This window comes from Haliaeetus albicilla, chromosome 1 (assembly GCF_947461875.1).
Source record: "Haliaeetus albicilla chromosome 1, bHalAlb1.1, whole genome shotgun sequence".
In the NCBI taxonomy this organism is placed as follows: Eukaryota; Metazoa; Chordata; class Aves; order Accipitriformes; family Accipitridae; genus Haliaeetus; species Haliaeetus albicilla.
In genome coordinates this window covers 2,801,739-2,820,207 of record NC_091483.1, presented here as the reverse complement: position 1 = coordinate 2,820,207, position 18,469 = coordinate 2,801,739, and the positions used below count along the sequence as shown (strand labels likewise).

General features: G+C 36.6%; 1 protein-coding gene across 9 annotated transcripts in view; it reads left to right on the top strand.

The window, feature by feature from the left end:
* BLTP1 (bridge-like lipid transfer protein family member 1) overlaps positions 1 to 18,469 on the top strand; it is a 126,128-nt gene that overhangs the window by 105,294 nt on the left and 2,365 nt on the right. For 6 of the 9 annotated variants that reach the window (XM_069797988.1, XM_069798079.1, XM_069798329.1 and 3 more), the window contains 17 exons: positions 480 to 660; positions 2,010 to 2,202; positions 4,404 to 4,565; positions 4,674 to 4,813; positions 5,869 to 6,070; positions 6,466 to 6,669; positions 6,785 to 6,964; positions 8,781 to 8,918; positions 9,285 to 9,545; positions 10,705 to 10,855; positions 11,130 to 11,287; positions 11,809 to 12,001; positions 12,205 to 12,422; positions 13,069 to 13,320; positions 13,873 to 14,076; positions 15,534 to 15,728; positions 16,625 to 16,759. In XM_069797988.1, coding sequence (XP_069654089.1) covers positions 480 to 660; positions 2,010 to 2,202; positions 4,404 to 4,565; positions 4,674 to 4,813; positions 5,869 to 6,070; positions 6,466 to 6,669; positions 6,785 to 6,964; positions 8,781 to 8,918; positions 9,285 to 9,545; positions 10,705 to 10,855; positions 11,130 to 11,287; positions 11,809 to 12,001; positions 12,205 to 12,422; positions 13,069 to 13,320; positions 13,873 to 14,076; positions 15,534 to 15,728; positions 16,625 to 16,759 — 3,167 coding nt within the window. The remainder of the gene's footprint in view (positions 1 to 479; positions 661 to 2,009; positions 2,203 to 4,403; positions 4,566 to 4,673; positions 4,814 to 5,868; positions 6,071 to 6,465; positions 6,670 to 6,784; positions 6,965 to 8,780; positions 8,919 to 9,284; positions 9,546 to 10,704; positions 10,856 to 11,129; positions 11,288 to 11,808; positions 12,002 to 12,204; positions 12,423 to 13,068; positions 13,321 to 13,872; positions 14,077 to 15,533; positions 15,729 to 16,624; positions 16,760 to 18,469) is intronic. The other 3 variants (XM_069798485.1, XM_069797908.1, XM_069798246.1) reach the window with 2 other exon arrangements.

Below are 18,469 nucleotides of genomic sequence, written 5' to 3'. Positions count from 1 at the left end.
AGATCTGTAATTAGAAAGCAATTTGGTTTCTGTCTTTCCAAAACACTTTTTTTCTAAGAACTGATACAGAAGGAAAAAGAATCTCTTCAGAATTTATATGAAGACAGGCTTTACAGCAGAGAAGGAAAATTGATAAGTGTTTTCTGCATATCAAAGAGTTTTCACAGATCATGTTGGGTAGTGTAGATGAACTCCACTGTAAGAGTACAGAGCATTGGAAGGTGTTTCTCTAATGACATAACAATAATTTTGTAGATTTTATTGCCTGAAATAATCTCATAATGAAAATGGTGAAACCAGAGTGGGCAGACAGAGAGTAGAGATTACAGGAAGTAAACAGTAAAGTAGAGATTGAAATGCTTCCTTATATAGTTGATACTTTGAATTTGTTTTAGACAGGCTTTTTAATACTAGAAAATATACTCTTATTAATACGAGTATTAAGCTTGCTTTAATAACATGCAGTGTATTTATTTTAGGAGCTATGATCGGAGTTCCAGAAGTTTGGATCAAGAGTCTCCTTCAAAAAAGAAGAAATTCCAAACTAATTATGCATCTACTACTCACTTACTTGCTGGCAAGAAAGTGCCATCATCTCTACAGACAAAATCTAGTGATGTGGAAACAACAGTGTTTTATATTCCTGGGGTGGATGTAAAGGTAAAAGGAGGGTATAACTCAGCAGGGAAGCACTTGCTCTTTGTCCCTGCTCAAGTAGGGTTGCAAAGCAAATACATTGTTACACTATGTGCAAGTTCATATATACAGAGCGCCTCAGCAAAATCTTTTTTCAGTTGCGTAGATACTGCTAAAATAAGAATAATGATTTCTGTAATACTACACTGAAAACTGATAGATGTTTTTACCCTCATTTTCTTGGGTGGGGAAACAGAAAATCTTCTATATACCATCAGAAATAGTTCTATGTCAAATGACGCTCCATAACAAACAGTGTATGTGATATTACATAATTGTATGCCCTTTTTAAATAAAGGAAGATCCGTTCACTTTTGGTAATTCATGGGAAGGGCAGCTTAGTAGTTGGCCTACTAAAACATAAAGCTCTCTTACTATGTCTTCTGTGTTGCTTACTATAGCAGTCAGAGTCTTGGTATAGAAACTATTTTTTTTTAAGATAATGTTCTCTCAAACACCATCTAACTGTACACTCCCTTGTTTTTTAATCATTGTTTCTATATCCTAGTAAGAAAGGGTCACAACAGAAATGTTCTTGTATTTGTGATTTGAAATCCTATGGAGTAAGAACAGGAAAAATAGGTCACTGCTGCATGGAAACTTCATTCAATTCAGTTGAGGCAATGCCATAAATCAAATGCTCTTCACCTGAAACAGCCTGGCTTTTTTAGTGTTTTGATGTGGAAGGGCTATGTGTGTCCATTTTCTAGTATTCCAGGCTATCTTCTGGGATAACAGTTATGCCTCAGGTCCTGCCTGTTGCTTTTAGTCAAATTTAGGAATAACTAAACATTCTCTATAGCTTTTGTTATGTTCTATATTTTCATTGATAGTGTATTATGCACAGAGAGGAGGTGTGAACTCTTGGAACATTTTATTATTTTTATTTTTTTAGGCAACTTTCTGTATGCCAGTGTTTAGCAGTGGAATAGTTCCACCATGCGCTAAGACAGAAAGCAAGCTATGCGGACAGGAACAAATAGTTGGTGGCACAAGATGCGTATGATGTAACAAAGTGAGGAGCAAGCTTTAGGCATTGTTCCTAAATAGTTCATTTCCTCTGTTTCTCTGTGTTTCCTTGATTATTTTTTTTAATAGTTTATTAATTAATCTATTTTTTGTACAAAGATTTCAGATCTTTATGTGCACCAGCTATATCTGTAGCACAAGAATTGGAATGTAACATATCTTACAATGGTATTTTTGTAAATCATGAAAAAATAAATATTCTTGAAGGGAAGGAGTGACACCAAACTGCTGTATGGAAACTGACCTACTTGTATGAAGTAAATTGATCTTTCTTTGCTTTCCAGTTGCACTACAACTCTAAGACTTTAAAGACTGAATCGCCAAATACTTCCCGAGGATCCTCTTTGCCAAGAACCCTTTCCAAAGAGTCCAAGCTGTATGGTATGAAAGATACTGCCACATCTCCTCCTTTATCTAGCGCTATCCACAGCAAGACTAACACCTTACTTCCTCCCCAACCCCCACCCATCCCATCAGGTACTTAGAGACAATAACCTTCTAAAACTATCATGGATATATATTTTTCCTTCATGTAATCTACTAGCTTTAGATCTGTCTGCACATTACCTGAAGCACTGTATTTATCAAGTCTTAATTTTGGCTGCAGAAACCTGATCCCAGAAGCATGAATGCAGTTCATAAAGGTGCATTTTTAGAAATCTCTTGCCAAACCAGTCTTAGTAATATTTCTGTCATAAGTCACCATATCCCAGTGATGAGCTGCCTTCTCCTGTTTTCATTTAACAAAATAATGCTTATTACTGGAAAGCATTAAGCATCTGTACAAAAAGTGAATGCTGACTGCTTTATTCTTCATAATTCAAGGAAAAAAAAAATCAGATGAATCCTTGCTTCCATACATTACACTATTCAAAGAATACTTTCAGCTTTTAAGTGCTTTCTGCTGCACGAGTAATGTGTAAATTATTGCTTTCTGGAACTAGGTTATTTCTTGTAGTACTGAAGCAGCTGTTTAGATGTATTTGATTAATCAAAATACCAGACAAGTGTCCTCAACTGTTGCAGGCCCTTAAATAACCATGATTTGGAGTAACATGAGTTCTAGTACTTAAAGTTTTGTTTTATCGCCAATGATTCCTGTTTTCAAGCAGGAGTCTGTTGTTACATCATGTCAGATCTAGAGGTACGTAGATTGCACCTCCACACCTCCAACTTCTGAGACATTCACTCTTCTCTTCTTTGGCATTTGAATATCAGTTTAAAAACAAAGCCAAAATTTTGTCAAAATTTGATGAGCAGGCAAAATTAATAACTGATAAAAGTTGTGTGGATGGGTTGTTTGTTTTTGTTGGTGGGGTTTTTTTGTTTGTTTGGGGTTTTTTTGTTTTTTTTTAATAAAAGCAGCAGAGATGCTGGAAGAGAACAGTGAAATGGGGACACCTTCCTCAATTGTCTGTGCTGTTGAGCCATTAGCTATTACTCCTTTAAGTGTCCATCCTCTTTATGATTACTGAATGTTGTATAATCTTGTTTTATACTGCTTTTTTTCAATTTTGTTATGTATTGTCCTATCCTCTTTCCAATCACTGCCTTTTAATTTTTACCATGTCACGTACAGTTACTGAGTCTTGTTGGTTTTATGTCTAAGTTCTACATTTGGTGGGGGCTTACGGAAATTGCACTTGTATGATGATATAAATGTCTCCCAAAACTAGGGACTGCAATTACTGTATTTCTTTATGCCTTGTATTTTTATAAATGTTTATTAGTTCTGAAATGCTTTGAAACACTTTCATTGTTATCTATGTTACTTTTTTTATAATACTTTTTCTCTGGAATGGAAACCACCTTGTCTTATTGTCTTTGGTCTCTAGTAAGAGCAAGATAGGACAGTCTAGTCAGAGGCACTAGACAGAATAGTTTGCACAGAATGAAAATTCAGTGCTTGTTTTTTTTAGCAAATAAAAGGATTTTTAAGCTTTGTTTTAGTTTTTAGTTAATGTTTATATTTTTATTGGAGAACTTAAAATCAGTATCTTCGTTTATCTCCATTCTAATAGCTGTATTTCATAGAGAAAGTAATTGAGCTGGTACTAATACCTTCTGTGCATACTTATATTTTGGTGAGCATGGATCCACGTGCCAGCCTCTTCCACAGATTTAGAAGAAAACAGTCTTTTTATTAGTTTATACTCTGGCTATAGGTCCAAGCTTTTAAAAATGCTCATTTAGAATCTTTAGTTATTCTTTGCATTAATATAGTAGGACTTGTCATTTATAGTTTTACTTTTTCGATGTATTTTCTCAGTTTAAACTGACATTCTTCCCAGGCTCATGTATTTGTTTTTTCCTAATTCCACTTTCACTTCCAGTCAGCTGTGGTTACTTTGCATTGTGTATTTGGAGAAGAATTGTGTGTGTCTGACTTCAGTGCTATTTTTTAAAAAGCAAAATGGTGACAACGTTGTAAGTGTGCTTCGTCAAGAACATGCGCAATGGAATTACGATCAAGCGTGACAGACTAATAGTTGGTTTTGCACAGTTTCTTGGTGAAAGCTTATGGCTTAATTTTTTTGAACTGATCTGATTTATGCCTTTTCAGATGATGATACAGAGAATTAGAGGAAACCGCTGTTAGTTATGAATTACCTTCTAATGTTTATCAGTTACTGTTGAGTGGTATTACATTAGACAAATTTATCTTCTAAATGTTGCAGCCAAAGGGAAAGGAAGTGGTGGAGTGAAAACCGCTAAACTGTATGCATGGGTTGCGCTCCAGTCGTTGCCAGAGGAAATGGTGATTAGCCCATGCTTACTGGACTTTCTAGAGAAAGCTCTTGAAACCATTCCAATTACACCCATTGAAAGAAATTACACCGGTAAGTTGCGTATTTGTATTCTAGTACTCTAGCCTTGTCTTCTGGTGGCATTGAGCTGCTCTTCCCTTTAAATTCCACTTTCTAATGAGTTCTTGTACTTGTTAAAAGCTGTTAGTTCACAGGATGAAGATATGGGACAGTTCGATATACAAGATCCCTTAGAAGAATCCACAACATCGTTAGTATCGTCCTCGACATCAGCATATTCATCCTTCCCTGTAGACGTGGTGGTTTATGTACGAGTTCAGGTGAGGTTTTAACTCAACTTTCAGCATAGTAAGTAACTTCAGTCACAGTCTTTGAGACAATCCATGCTTCTAAGTTTGCATTTTAAAAAATAAAAAATGAACAATATTTTGAAGTGTCCTTTCTGAGATATTAATGCCTAGTGTGATAAAATAAGACTTATTTCAGCAGTTCTGACATATTTTGGTTCCATGGAGACCAAAGAAATGAGCTATTTTGAGAAGTCGCAAAAGCTCTCAACCTTTTTTAATCATTACTTCTTACTAGTCTCTTTTGGAGGTTTTTTTTTTAAATTATCTTTCATAACTAGTATTTCTATCCATTGTTTATAGGTACCATGACAAAACAAAAATAATAATAAAAGATTTTCTCAGTTTATATGGAAAATGTAGGAATGTACAGTTATCATCTACAAGGCATTATTCATACTGCTTAATATTTGACGTGTCTGGGCTTTTTATACATGTAAGAGAGAAAAGTGCTACCGCAGAGTGATTCAGAGCATTCGAGCTTGATCTGAGCATTGCTATTACATTTTTCCTGGTATAAATTTGATTATGTTCCCAAATTGAACAACATATTCGAACGTATGGGGGTTTTTTTTTATGCCTATGAAAATTACCCACAACAATCTGTAGCCTCTCTCAGCTTTTACTTGCAAACTCATCTGGCCAAGAATATGTTGAGGGGAGCTGAGGCTTTTGGCATCACCTCAAGTGATTCTGTATAGTTCTCACATGAGATGAGCTATGAATGGACTTGGGGAGGAGGAAGAGAGGGGGATGTACATGTCCTCTGCTGCATCCAGGCTTCCTGTGTCGAAGTTCTCCAAAAACTGATCCAAATAATAGACCTAGTGTTGGAGGGATTGCCTGAAATTAATGTATCTATATCCATTTGTATACAGTCATCTTACTAATTCTAAAAACCAGTCTGAAAAGGCTGTAATTTGCTTAGATTTAAAAAATAAATAAATGGCACTTTATAAGCCAAATTTGGGATGGTTTTAGTATTTTATATTTGTTCATTGAACGCTTTATTTTCTTTTGTCTTTCAGCCTTCTCAAATCAAGTTCAGTTGCTTGCCGGTATCAAGAGTTGAATGTATGCTGAAGTTGCCTTCCCTGGATCTTGTTTTCTCTTCAAACCGAGGAGAACTGGAAACATTAGGCACAACGTACCCATCAGAAAATGTGTCAGTTGGTGGCAATACTTCACAGAGTGGCTCAAAGAATTCAGTTAGTAAATCTGGAGCACCAGGTAATATGTATATGAATGTTTATACTATATACAGCTTGTAGCATAAATAAATATAATGTTCTGTTGTCTAAAATTAGAGCTTTTACACACCTTAAGGCTAGACATTTATGTATGAGTGAGTTTCAGTAGGATTTTTTCATGTTGTATCAGTTTCCCGTAAAAGCTTGCACAGATACAGTATATTGGAGTTTTTTCTTGCATTGGTTAAGCAAGTTCAGTTATCTCTTATAGAAGGCTAGCATCAATACATAAAATATTTAAGCTGCATTGCAGCTACAAGGGCATAATTCGATGTGCGTTTGGTCTGTTTAATATTGCTGTTAAGTCAGTATTATTTCACGTTTGAAAATGCTTTCATACTAAAACTAACTTTTGCAAAAAAAATTTGTCTTCAGGTTCATCACCTGGACTAGGCAGCCCTCTTGGCAGAACACGGCACAGCAGCAGTCAGTCAGACTTGACTACTTCTAGTAGCAGCTCTTCAGGCCTGAGCTTTACTGCCTGCATGTCTGACTTTTCCCTTTACGTGTTCCATCCATATGGAGCTGGAAAACAAAAATCTGCTGTCACTGCTCTAACCCCTGGATCAGGAGCTTTAGGTACAGAACAAGTTTTTGTTTGCTTTAATGAACATTGTTCAAGTTTGGCATGGTTTTCTGAACTGAAGATTTGAGAAGGTCACAGAAGATTAAACTTTTTCCTTTCTATTTCTAGGTAATGTGGATGAGGAACCAACTTCGGTCACTGGCCGGAAGGATTCTTTGAGCATTAACCTTGAGTTTGTGAAAGTCAGCCTGTCACGAATAAGGCGTTCAGGAGGTTCCTCCTTTTTTGAGAGTCAGTCTGCAAGCAAAGCTACCAGCAAGATAGATACTACCTTGATAAACATATCTGGTAAATGCTTGTTTCATTTTAATTCCATCTGTTCAGCTAATCAGAGAACTGCTGTTCCAGTGACAGACTTTACTCTCAGCAGCTTTTGTAGATGTTATATGAGAGTCACCTACTTGTAGTGTGTAGTAAAATTTTTGCTTTTTTGAGTGAAGTAGGGATTGGTACATTAAATTTTAATGGTACTTGGAGTACCTATTTGCAGATGCACCTTTTTTAGCCTCTTGATTCATTTAATATAACTAAATGGGCTTGCTCAAACAGGTCCCTGACACCAGTCTGTGTGACTTAATGTGACCATTGAATGTTTTGAGATTGTACTGGCTGTGGCTAGGATGGAGTTAGCTTTCTTCATAGCCGCCCATATGGTGCTGTGCTTTGAATTTGTGGCTGAAACAGTATTGATAACACCAATGTTTTGGCTACTGCTGAACAGTGCATGCACAGCCTTAAGGCCTTCTCTCTTTCCCACTCTGCCCAGGAGGGGAAACAGCTAGGACAGCTGACCCAAACTGATCAAAGGGATATTCCATAGCATATGAGGTTGTGCTTAGTAATAAAAGCTCAGGGAAAGGAGGAGGAAGGGGGGATATTAGTGGTTATGGTATTTGTTTTCCCAAGCAGCTGTTAGGTGTGCTGAGGCTCTGCTTTCCAGCAAATACCTAAACATCTGCCTGCCAACGGGCAGTGAATTCAAGCAGTGAATAATTTTTGTTTCTTCACTTGCATGCACAGCTTATGCTTTCCCTGTTAAACTGTTGCTACTTCAATCCACGAGTCTCCTTGTCTTCCTTCTGTTTTCTCCCTTTCCCAGAGGAGACTGGAATGAGTGAGGAGCTCGGTGGGCATTTGGCTGTTAGCTGTGGCCAACCTACCACAGAGATAAAGCCTAAATAGTTTGTGTTTAGTCAGCTTCAAGTTACATGTCGTTTTAGTTGTATTGCAGATATTTCTGTCAGGTATTATCAGAAGGAAGTGATTTCAAGTCATTATTTCGGAGTAAACAGGTATTTCACAGATCTCTTTTGTTACCTGAATAGGATAAAATATTTTACACTCACCCTTTTTTCCTTTTTTTTATATGAAAACTAGAAATAGTCTAGTTTTCACACCATCTCCCTTGGGGGGGAGGGGGTGGAATCAAAATGGATTATGTAGCACAATTAAATGTGGTATTAAATCTCCAGGATCACAAGCTGCCTTTTTAGTGTTCTTCTTTATCTCTTTGGGGGTTTTGTTGTTGTTTCTTCTTTCTTAGTCTGATATGTGCTGTGTGTTATTATCTTAATTCTGGCTGCGCTGCTGCATGTCTAACTTGGTGAGGTAGTTCTGCAGTCTGTGTTCAGTTACTAGTTGTCAAATTTCACCACCTTGCTACCTGGTGCCTATGAAGCTACAGTGAGAGTTGGACTCCTGAATACTCAAGGAACCTTAAAGTGGGGTTTAAAGATTTGTTATTCATTTATTTTCCCCCACTGCACGTAAGATCTTGACTTACTGGGCAAACAGCAGAATGGTTGTGATTATCTGCCATTAAAGCCCTCGGATGAGGAGTCTGAGGCACATACAACACAAGTAGGACCCAACATCAGTTACATTCTTAGGTTCCATCTTGCCTTTATAAAATGTGTTTGTATCTAATATTGGATTTGGAGAAATGGCAACACCTCAGGAAAACTATTTTTTCATTACAGCAGAGACTATGCTGCTATGTGAAGAAGTATTTGACTGTATTGAACACCTATTAATTAGATTTGGTTACCAAAACCTGTTACTACTGAGAGTTTACAGTTGTGTGTATATACTTTTTCTTTTTCAGCTGTCTGTGATATAGGGTCTGCTTCTTTTAAATACGATATGCGCCGACTCAGTGAGATTCTAGCCTTTCCAAGGGCTTGGTACAGGAGAAGCATTGCTAGACGGCTTTTCCTAGGTGATCAAACAATAAATCTGCCAGGTAAGATGCTGCTTCTTATCATGAAAAACCTTTTTGTACAAGGAGTTATAGTAGGAATTTTATAAACATTTATTACCTGCGTGTTATTACGTATGTGACTAGATACAAATGTATTATAATTTACTCAATATGCAGTCACTCTAATAAGTTTAATAGAAAATCCTAGAAAGAAGAAATGGAAAAATTCTAAAGTAGGTCATTGAATTATTTAAAGAGCTTATATTAATGAAGACAGTAGAAAACCTTTAGTTATGATAAATTAAATACATTTTGACACTCTCCAAATACTTCTTAGTATATGGGAGGATATTGTTAAACAAAAATTAATTCGTTTTTCTGCCTTTCATGTGCTGCTTTTTTTTCTAGTAGCATCGGGTCCTGGAACGCCAGATTCAATTGAAGGGGTAAGCCAGCATCTTTCTCCTGAATCATCACGGAAAGCGTACTGTAGGACATGGGAGCAGCCCTGCCAATCTGCTTCATTTACACACATGGCACAGTCACCTAATGTTTTTAGTGAACATAATGCAAGCAGCAGTATGTCACCTGGAACAGCATCTCATAGCTTAAAGTCTCCAGCTGTTACAAGATCCAGGAGTGTGTCTGACTCTTCAGTGCCTCAGAGAGGTTAGTAGACAATGACTTCTTCAGTTTTTTAAAGTATTTCCCTCAGTTGTATGAAAAAAGTAGTCATTACTGCTTTGTAAAAAGCAACCATAAAATACTCTTTTCCACTGTGTGTGGGAGTGGACAGTCAATGGCTTAGAGAAAGGAAAATGTCTGAAATGGATGAATCAAAGTGTAGTTCGTTAGCATACTTTCTATGAAATTGGACTTTCTTTTACTAGAGCAGGAGTTGTTTAGCTGGGATTAGATGAGTTCTCCAGCTTAACATGATTGCATTGTCATCTTCTTGGCTCTTCTCATCCAAACAATTACCATGCCCTTAGCAGAGGGTCCATGTCACAGCTCACAGGTGAGGTCAGTTACTTCATTTCATCTGAGACTTCGGGCTCATACTAACAGGTCTAAATAAGGATAGTTTCTATATAAGAAATAAAGTAACTTTTACTTTCTTTTACTTCAAATGTTACTGTATTGTATTTTACAGCAGTGTAGCACTGGCTGTGTGGAACCACGACATTATGGCATTAGATATAGATAGGAGATTTAGAAGTATGGTACTTATTTTAGTCAAGGAACTATCTGTGAGAAAAGAAAGGACAGGTATTTTGTCTATTTCGAATGCAAACAAGATGTTATATGTGATCGTTTTTTAGGAGAAGACACAGTTGGAGAAGGATTTATGGCTGGTAGAGTGGTTTGTTAATAGGAAATGCAATTTTGCACAGGCTTATAAGTGTATTGCCAGGGTTTTTGTGAGAAGAGCAAGGAAAACCCTAATACTTGAAATTCTGACTTGGCACTTGTGCAGATAACTGCTACCTGAATATTCAAATACTAATAATTCATTTTCTGAATACACTGGTATTTTTAAATAGCTAAATAGTTTCAAATACGCTCTTGCATGACTGACTGCAAATTAAAAATCATTCCTCTTAAAGATGCTAGTAAAAATAAATGTGTAAAATGAGTCAATTTTTATGATAACTAAAGCAATGCATATTGCAAATCCTCTAGTTCCCACTTATCCTCACTCGTAGTTTTGTGGTGCTCCTTAAATACAGTGGTAGTCTGTCCTTTTGTAATATGTAGAATGGATATATTCTGCCAGTTTTTCCTAGCATGTGGAATAATTAAAATTTTTGTCTACTTTTTTGTTTAGATACTCTCTCAAAAACATCAACTCCATTTAATAAGTCAAATAAAGCTGGAAGCCAGCAAGGAACACCGTGGGAAACACTGGTTGTATTTGCTATGAACCTAAAACAATTAAATGTTCAAATGAATATGAGCAATGTAATGGGCAATACTACGTAAGTATAAAACAAGATCAATGATGTTTTAACAGATGGTGTTGTTTTGGGGGCAAAAAGACGTTTTCCCCACAGGCTGTTAACAGCCTCTTGTCTTCTAGCTTTAAAATCCTAAATTTTCCAGTTTTGAACTGTGAAGCCCCTCATGAATACTGGTAGATGCTTAATCCTGAAGTCACATATGCCTATGTTATTTACTGCTTTACAGTAAATAATTTTCAGTTTCTCTTTCGACAGCATGGAAAACTGTTGTCTATTTTCACCTCTCTTCTAGGTGGACCACCAGTGGTTTGAAAAGCCAGGGTCGTCTATCTGTGGGTAGCAGCAGAGATAGGGAAATTAGCATGTCTGTTGGCTTGGGAAGATCACAGTTGGACTCCAGAGGGGGAGTTGTTGGAGGTACCATAGATGTTAATACCCTGGAGATGGTGGGTAAGTTGGAAAGCTGCCTGGTATTACTATATGCTCTAGACAATAAATGTGAAAAACTAAAGAATATACACAGTACCTTGCTTTGTGAATCTGCTAGTGTATAAAAACTTTGGATTCTTACTTGTGCATTCTGACTATGAAACACACTTTGAACTGAAGGGATAGCCTTCTGATCAGGGGCTGATTCAGTCGCAGGGTTCTCTAAAATTACACTACCTAGTTGTGCAACCCTCCAGCCCCCTTCAGCTGTCCGGACAAATGCCAACTGAAAGATTTGATAGCATTTCAGCTCCTCCTAGAATTTCACAAGTGCTTACGATCTGGGAAATGTAAAACTGGCTTTGGAAAGAGGCTGGGTGTTCTGGTGTACACCAGAGTCGTGACCTCCTCATGAATCTGAAAAAACCAGTGCTTTCTCAGCCCCTCTGTTTCATGTGGATGGCATAAGTGTGATATCACTGGAAAAATAGTTTTTCTTATCTTTAATGCTGTATTTCTGTATCACTTTGGTTCCATTTCAGCTCATATTTCTGAACACCCAAACCAGCAGCCCAGTCATAAAATTCAAATTACCATGGGTTCTACTGAAGCACGTGTGGACTATATGGGGTCCAGTATCCTAATGGGAATCTTCAGTAATGCTGATCTTAAACTACAGGATGAATGGAAAATTAATCTGTATAATGCTTTGGACTCGAGCATCTCTGATAAAAGGTAATACTACTCCTTGTGTTTAAAATGTGTAATGTTTGATAAGGCCAATGTCTGCCTATATGTCTTCTGTCCAGTATTGCTAACCAAAAATGTAAGCATCTGCTAGAAAGCAAAGGGTTCGTTGGTGGTTTTTGTTTGGGGTTTTCTTGTTGTCAGTAGGAAACAGATCAACTGCTAATGTTTTTGCTATTTTTAATATCTAGTGAGATATTTGTCCATGGGGACTTGAAATGGGATATCTTCCAAGTGATGATTTCAAGATCAACTACACCAGACCTAATAAAAATAGGAATGAAACTCCAGGAGTTCTTTACTCAGCAGTTTGATACAAGCAAGCGAGCTTTGTCCACTTGGGGACCTGTTCCTTATCTCCCTCCCAAGACAATGGCCAACAACTTAGAGAGAAGCTCACATGAGCAATGTAAGTCATACAAAAAATAGTATACTTCCCAAATAGGATGCCTTAATTGCAAAAATTCATCTGAGCGACTTTATACATGCAAAGATATCTATTTGACTTGAAATAGTATCTTCAGTACATTTTTCCTGTAAATTTCAGCTGGCAATAACCTTTCAATGAAGAATGCAAATGTCTCGAGCACCCTGCTAGACCTGGGGTACAATAATGACTTAGATTATCTTATTTTCGGGTTTTAGTTAAAATGCATTTTTGTTTAAAAAATAAAAAAATCTTTTTTGCAGTTTTCAAACTATTTCAATAGAGTTGAAATAGTTTTCAAAGTCTGTTTTGAAGTCTATTTCATAAAAAAACATTTCTACTTTGAGTAGCAGTGGAAGTGTGATGTTACTCTTACTTTCTATTAATCATGAGCTGAAACCATCATTTGTCTGAACACAATGAGTCATTGATTTCCAAGTATGCTTGTTCAGGTACTGTTAAGCTACAACCACCTTAGACCACAAAAATGAAACAGTGTCAATAAAATAGATTAGAAAATATCACTCATAATTCCACATTTTATTAAAAATATAGATATGGCACTAATCCTTCCTGTATATTTCTCTTTCCTAAAGTTTGTTCTTACTCTTGCATGTTTACTTTCTAGTCTTGGATGCAGCCCATCATCGCCATTGGCCAGGAGTTTTGAAAGTGGTATCTGGGTGCCATATATCCTTATTTCAGATGCCATTGCCGGAAGATGGAATGCAGTTTGGAGGATCCATGAGCCTGCACGGAAACCATATGACACTGGCTTGTTTTCATGGACCTAATTTCCGCTCAAAATCGTGGGCCTTATTTCACCTTGAAGAACCCAATATTGCATTTTGGACAGAAGCCCAGAAAGTTTGGGAAGATGGTAATTTAAACCATTTCCTCCATTCTTAAAACTCATTTAAAGGAATTTATAGAAGTTATTGATACATAAGAAGAAATCAAAGAAAAACTTATTTTCTTTAAGTCTTAATCAAGATTATTTCCCCAAAATATACCACTTACCTAAAATAATGATCTGTTCCCTCTCCATCTCTACCCAGTTTGCTTTCTTTGTGGAATAATGCAAAGTACTTTTTCAAATATACTAGATATGTCCCTCATAATATGCCTACAAAGTGGATTGTCTGCCTTGTTAACAGCATGTCTGTGTTTATGTAGTCCTTTGTTTCTGTATGATGAATTTTGATGGTCGTATTGCTTATATTTGGCTTCATATTGAGAAGTTTTTACTGTCTGTAGCTACTGAGGATTTGATTTTTCTGTTGTTTGCAAGCTTTATGCCAGTTTTTAATGCCACTGGCTACTAATTATTCATGTTAAATACCTGTGAAAGGAGAAATCCTACTACCCTTACCAAGCTGCTTTTTCCATTTTTTTTCTCTCTTACCCCATGCCACCCACACTTGCAACGCAGGTACTAGTGAACACTCCACATATATCGTACAAACCCTGGACTTTCATTTGGGCCATAACACTATGGTCACCAAACCGTGTGGAGCCCTCGAAAGCCCTATGGCAACAATCACAAAGATAACAAGGCGCCGCCACGAAAACCCCCCACATGGAGTTGCCAGCGTGAAAGAGTGGTTCAATTATGTTACAGCCACAAGGAATGAAGGTTAGATTCATGTTCATTAAGTTTTGGGATTGCTCTGCTGGCTGGGCAGTGCAGATTGGGCTGTTTAAAAGCTGCTAAATTTCAAGTGGGCTACAGGGAGAAGGGAATTTGAGATAATGGAAGTTGTTCCTACTTGAGAACCTTATGGTGAACTGTGGAACGAAGCATAGCAATATGCTGAACAGCTGGAAGTGTTACTGAGCTGTCCTTTTTCAAACTGCAGTAAAGCAAAAACATTCTGTTAGTGTACAGGACGTTTATGTATCTGGCATTGCAATAGTTTTAGTCTTTTCCTCTTTCATTATATATGCAAAAAAAGTTCTTGTTTCATGTCCAGTTGTGATCTTGTAATGTGAGGATATATTTCACTGTATATGAAGGATATATGGATTAAGTTGAAGTGGGAATATATTTTAGGCTTCTGTTACCATTTACGACTAACATTTCAAAATTACTCATCTGCGTAAAGCTGTTTAACCTTCAGCTGCTTCTAGGCCTTAAAACATTTTGACTCGTATCTTTAAATCATTGCTAATTGGAAAATAAAACTTTCAAGATAATGTTAAAAGAAATCTTAAAATACAGCTGTTGCTATTTCACTCACAAACCATAGAATCAGTAGATGATACCAGTAGCATTTCTGTGAAAGGGTGAATAGCAGAATACAGCATATAGTGAGAAATGAGCAGATGATAGTTTCTTGAAAAAAAAACATTTAAAATTATTGATATACTATACTAATATTTTTTTTTTTTTGAAAGACACAACAGGTTGTAGTGGCTGAAGCTCATAAATAGAGGCGCTGTCTGTTACATGTTTTTATGCAGCCCTGTTTTGCTACATCCGGAGCATTTAAGTATATAAACAACAACATTTAATTGTTGGACCTTTTGTAGCCATGCTTTTGGGAGCAGGATAAAGGATATGATCTTCATAGTAATCATACACCAGCAGTTTTACAATGAAATAGTAACCTTTCTTAACTTTTTTGTCTTGTCACAATTTTAAGAACTGGAAACTAATTCCGGTTGTTGTATGTGTACTGTGGTAAAAGTCTTGTGACAGATTTGGATTCCTGGTCAACAGTGATTTCTGACAGCAATGCTGCCTCAGTGAATTTAGGTATTACCTGTATTAATCAGAAACATTTCTTTTCATTTTAAGTACTACCATATTTTCAAACATAAAGGGCACACTTTGAACCCATACGGTCTATATCTTAACTGAAAGCTCATTACTAGAACAGAGTTGTGATAGGGTGGTCAGAGGAATAAAATTTGGATTTTAAGCTTCCAAAAAACTAACAAAGTGCTTAGATGTTATGGTACTGACACTTATTTGCTCCCCCCTTCTTAATTATGACATGCATTTTGTGAAAATTTGTCACGCTTTGTGCTGACAAGAACCTTTTTTTAATAAAGACTACTGAATTCAGGAATTTCCCATTGTCCATGTAGAGTTAAACCTGCTTCGAAATGTGGATGCTAACAACCCAGAGAGCAGCACAACAGTGAAAAGCTCAAGCTTGCTAAGTGGCTTCAGAGGTGGCTCCAGTTACAACCATGAAACTGAAACCATCTTTGCATTGCCGAGAATGCAGCTGGATTTCAAATCTATTCACGTTCAAGAGCCCCAAGAGCCTTCGTTACAAGGTGCAGTAAACATAATTTGTTTTTTCTTGATCCAAAGCTATTTCTCGTAAATGAGGGGTTAAATACAAAGCTACCGTGCTGATAAGAGGATTTAATCTGAGAATTACTGCAGATCTGCAAGAAAGCATACCATTTCATAATAAAATGTAGAGGGAATTCTGTTGAGAGAGTGAAGATCTAGTCCAGAGACTGGTCACTGTAGAAAAAACTTACTAAGAGAAATGAATATGAACATTTCAGCTAGGTTGGCTGTTTTTAGGGGGTTGACTTTCTTATTTTTATTAAAATGTTAAAGAGGAGGGCCATTCTGACAAAGGGAATATGAGCTAGGTACCTAAATTTTATGCTCGTTTTCAAAATGGTATCTTCAGACTGCAGTTGGAACTGGTGGGACATAAGACTTGTGAAGGTATAAGACATTAATGTAGATGTTTATCTTGGCTGAGCTGTGGTTTTACTCCATACCTGCTCCTGGACAATACTGCTAGATAAGTCAACCCGTTGGGTTTTAGTTGTTTTTTTAATAGCCAAACTAGCAAAATCTGCTATCAGCTTTTCTTACTGTCTAAAATCATGCACTGTTAGCACAGCACAAGCTAATGATACTGCTCTAGGTTGACTTTCCATGTTGAGGATGATCCAGGTTGCTGCTTGGTAGTATTTCTTTATTTTCAACATCCTTTATAAAATACCAGAAGTTACTGTGATGGGAAAACTGTTTAAAAAATGTTGAGGCTGCTCAACGCAGATGTTAATTGTGGTCTTTCTTCTCTTTTGAGTCTCTGGTGCAGTAACAGCAATGTCATTTGAAAATGATTTGTATTCGAATTCTGTGTACTTTCGTGTGTACTGTCTGTACTTATAAGGGTATTAATACTATTTTTATCTGACTGTAGATACAAGTGTTAAACCAAAGGTGGAATGCAGTGTAGTAACTGAATTTACAGACCACATTTGTGTAACTATGGATGCTGAATTGATCATGTTTCTGCATGACTTGGTATCTGCTTACCTAAAAGAAAAAGAAAAAGGTAAGTTGTTATTTATAAGGTAACGCTTGTCTGACAATCTGCAGTTGTCAAACTTTTTGATGGTAAGTATCTCCATATTTTTTAATGGAATTGACTTGTTAAAAATGGATTTAATTTCAAAAAAGTTAAGCCTGATTTTGCTTCCATTGAAATCAACAGAAGTAGTATTAAACGTTCTTGAAATCTGGGCTTAATGCTATGAAATGATAGTTACCTCTTTTTCAGTCACTGATAAGTGAAACTTAACTACACAATAGCAAAACGTTTTTTCTGGGTTATTTTAGACTGAAAGTCAAGATGTATTTTGGCACTTCTTGGAAAGTGCAACATCGTCCAGGAAATAACTTGAGCTGATTTTAAGTCAGCTGCTGTAGGACTGGAAGCAGAGTAGTTTTGCATACACACTTACAAACCTCGTGGTGTCACTAGGCTGACGTGCCACCACTGTGCCAGGAGCTGTACTAGTATCTCTGCGTGGCACTTTGCTGCACTGTGCAGGTACAGCAGGTTGTTCAAAACCAGTTCAGTCACCTCCAATGCAGCACCTATGTGCAGTATGCTGCAGAGAACAGAGATAACTCCTGGATTTCTGTTCCTTACCCACTACTGATGAGCTTCTGCCTAAGTCATAATCTTGCTCCTATTTTGACAGCTGGTGTTTAGTTTAACTTTCTTTTTGTAAGATGGTACATGCAGATGAAAACTGTTAGAAAGCTACATTACTTTTATTGCAGTCCTTTCATCAGTGGAGTTTCTTTAGAGACATGGTTTTTTCTGACTTCAGAATGCTTCACTTTTCCACACGAGTATGTTCAGTTGCAGCATTCGAATTTGGCACATGCATTTTTAAGCAATATGTGGTCTTCGCTAAGAAGAGCAAATTGAAGACAAGTGAGTTTGATGTCTACGTAAAGTGTGCCAAACACAGAGTGATTTTTGTTGTTGCAGACTTAGAGTGAATAAACAGTGCAGTACTGAATGACTGACTGCACTCTACGATTACCTGCATGTTGAAGGGAAGGTCATCACCTAGTGGCTTTAATGCTTTACAAGTAATTGCTGCCACGAGCATCTAAACCCTACTAAACTAATTAAGATTTGGAAAAGATCGTAACAGCACTGTTGATTATCGATAAAATTATTTCAGATGTTACATTTACTATAAGTATTATATAATTCCGTATTATATCAGAAGAGACGTCATTACTGAAATTAAAAGCTGCTTATTTGTTTTACAACTTCTGATCTTATAATTTTCCACATTCTGCCACAGCAATCCTACTCTAGACTCTCATTTCTATACATTTTTCTTTAAAGGCTGCCACAAGAGTAATGTAACACAGTAACATATGTGTAAACGATGAGTTACTACTATAGTGAAAGTCGCATATTTTGTTTTTCTGGTGTGTGTGAAATTGTGTTGTGCATAGTAGTTTGCATTTATTACTGTGATGTTACATTTATTCATGTGATGTAACATGACGTGATGTATAAATGTAACCCTTATGTGATGTAAAACACATTAAATTCAGTATTTTGAAAGTTTATAACTAACGTATCAAAATTTCTTTATGTGTAATTGTGTACAACAAAGCTAGGAGTGCTTTCTAAAAGCACTTTATAGTAAAATGACCAACAAGTGCAGAAACTAACAAAAAGGGAAGATAACTATTTTTGGTTGAACTTTGTCAAAAAATTTGTTTTCAAGAT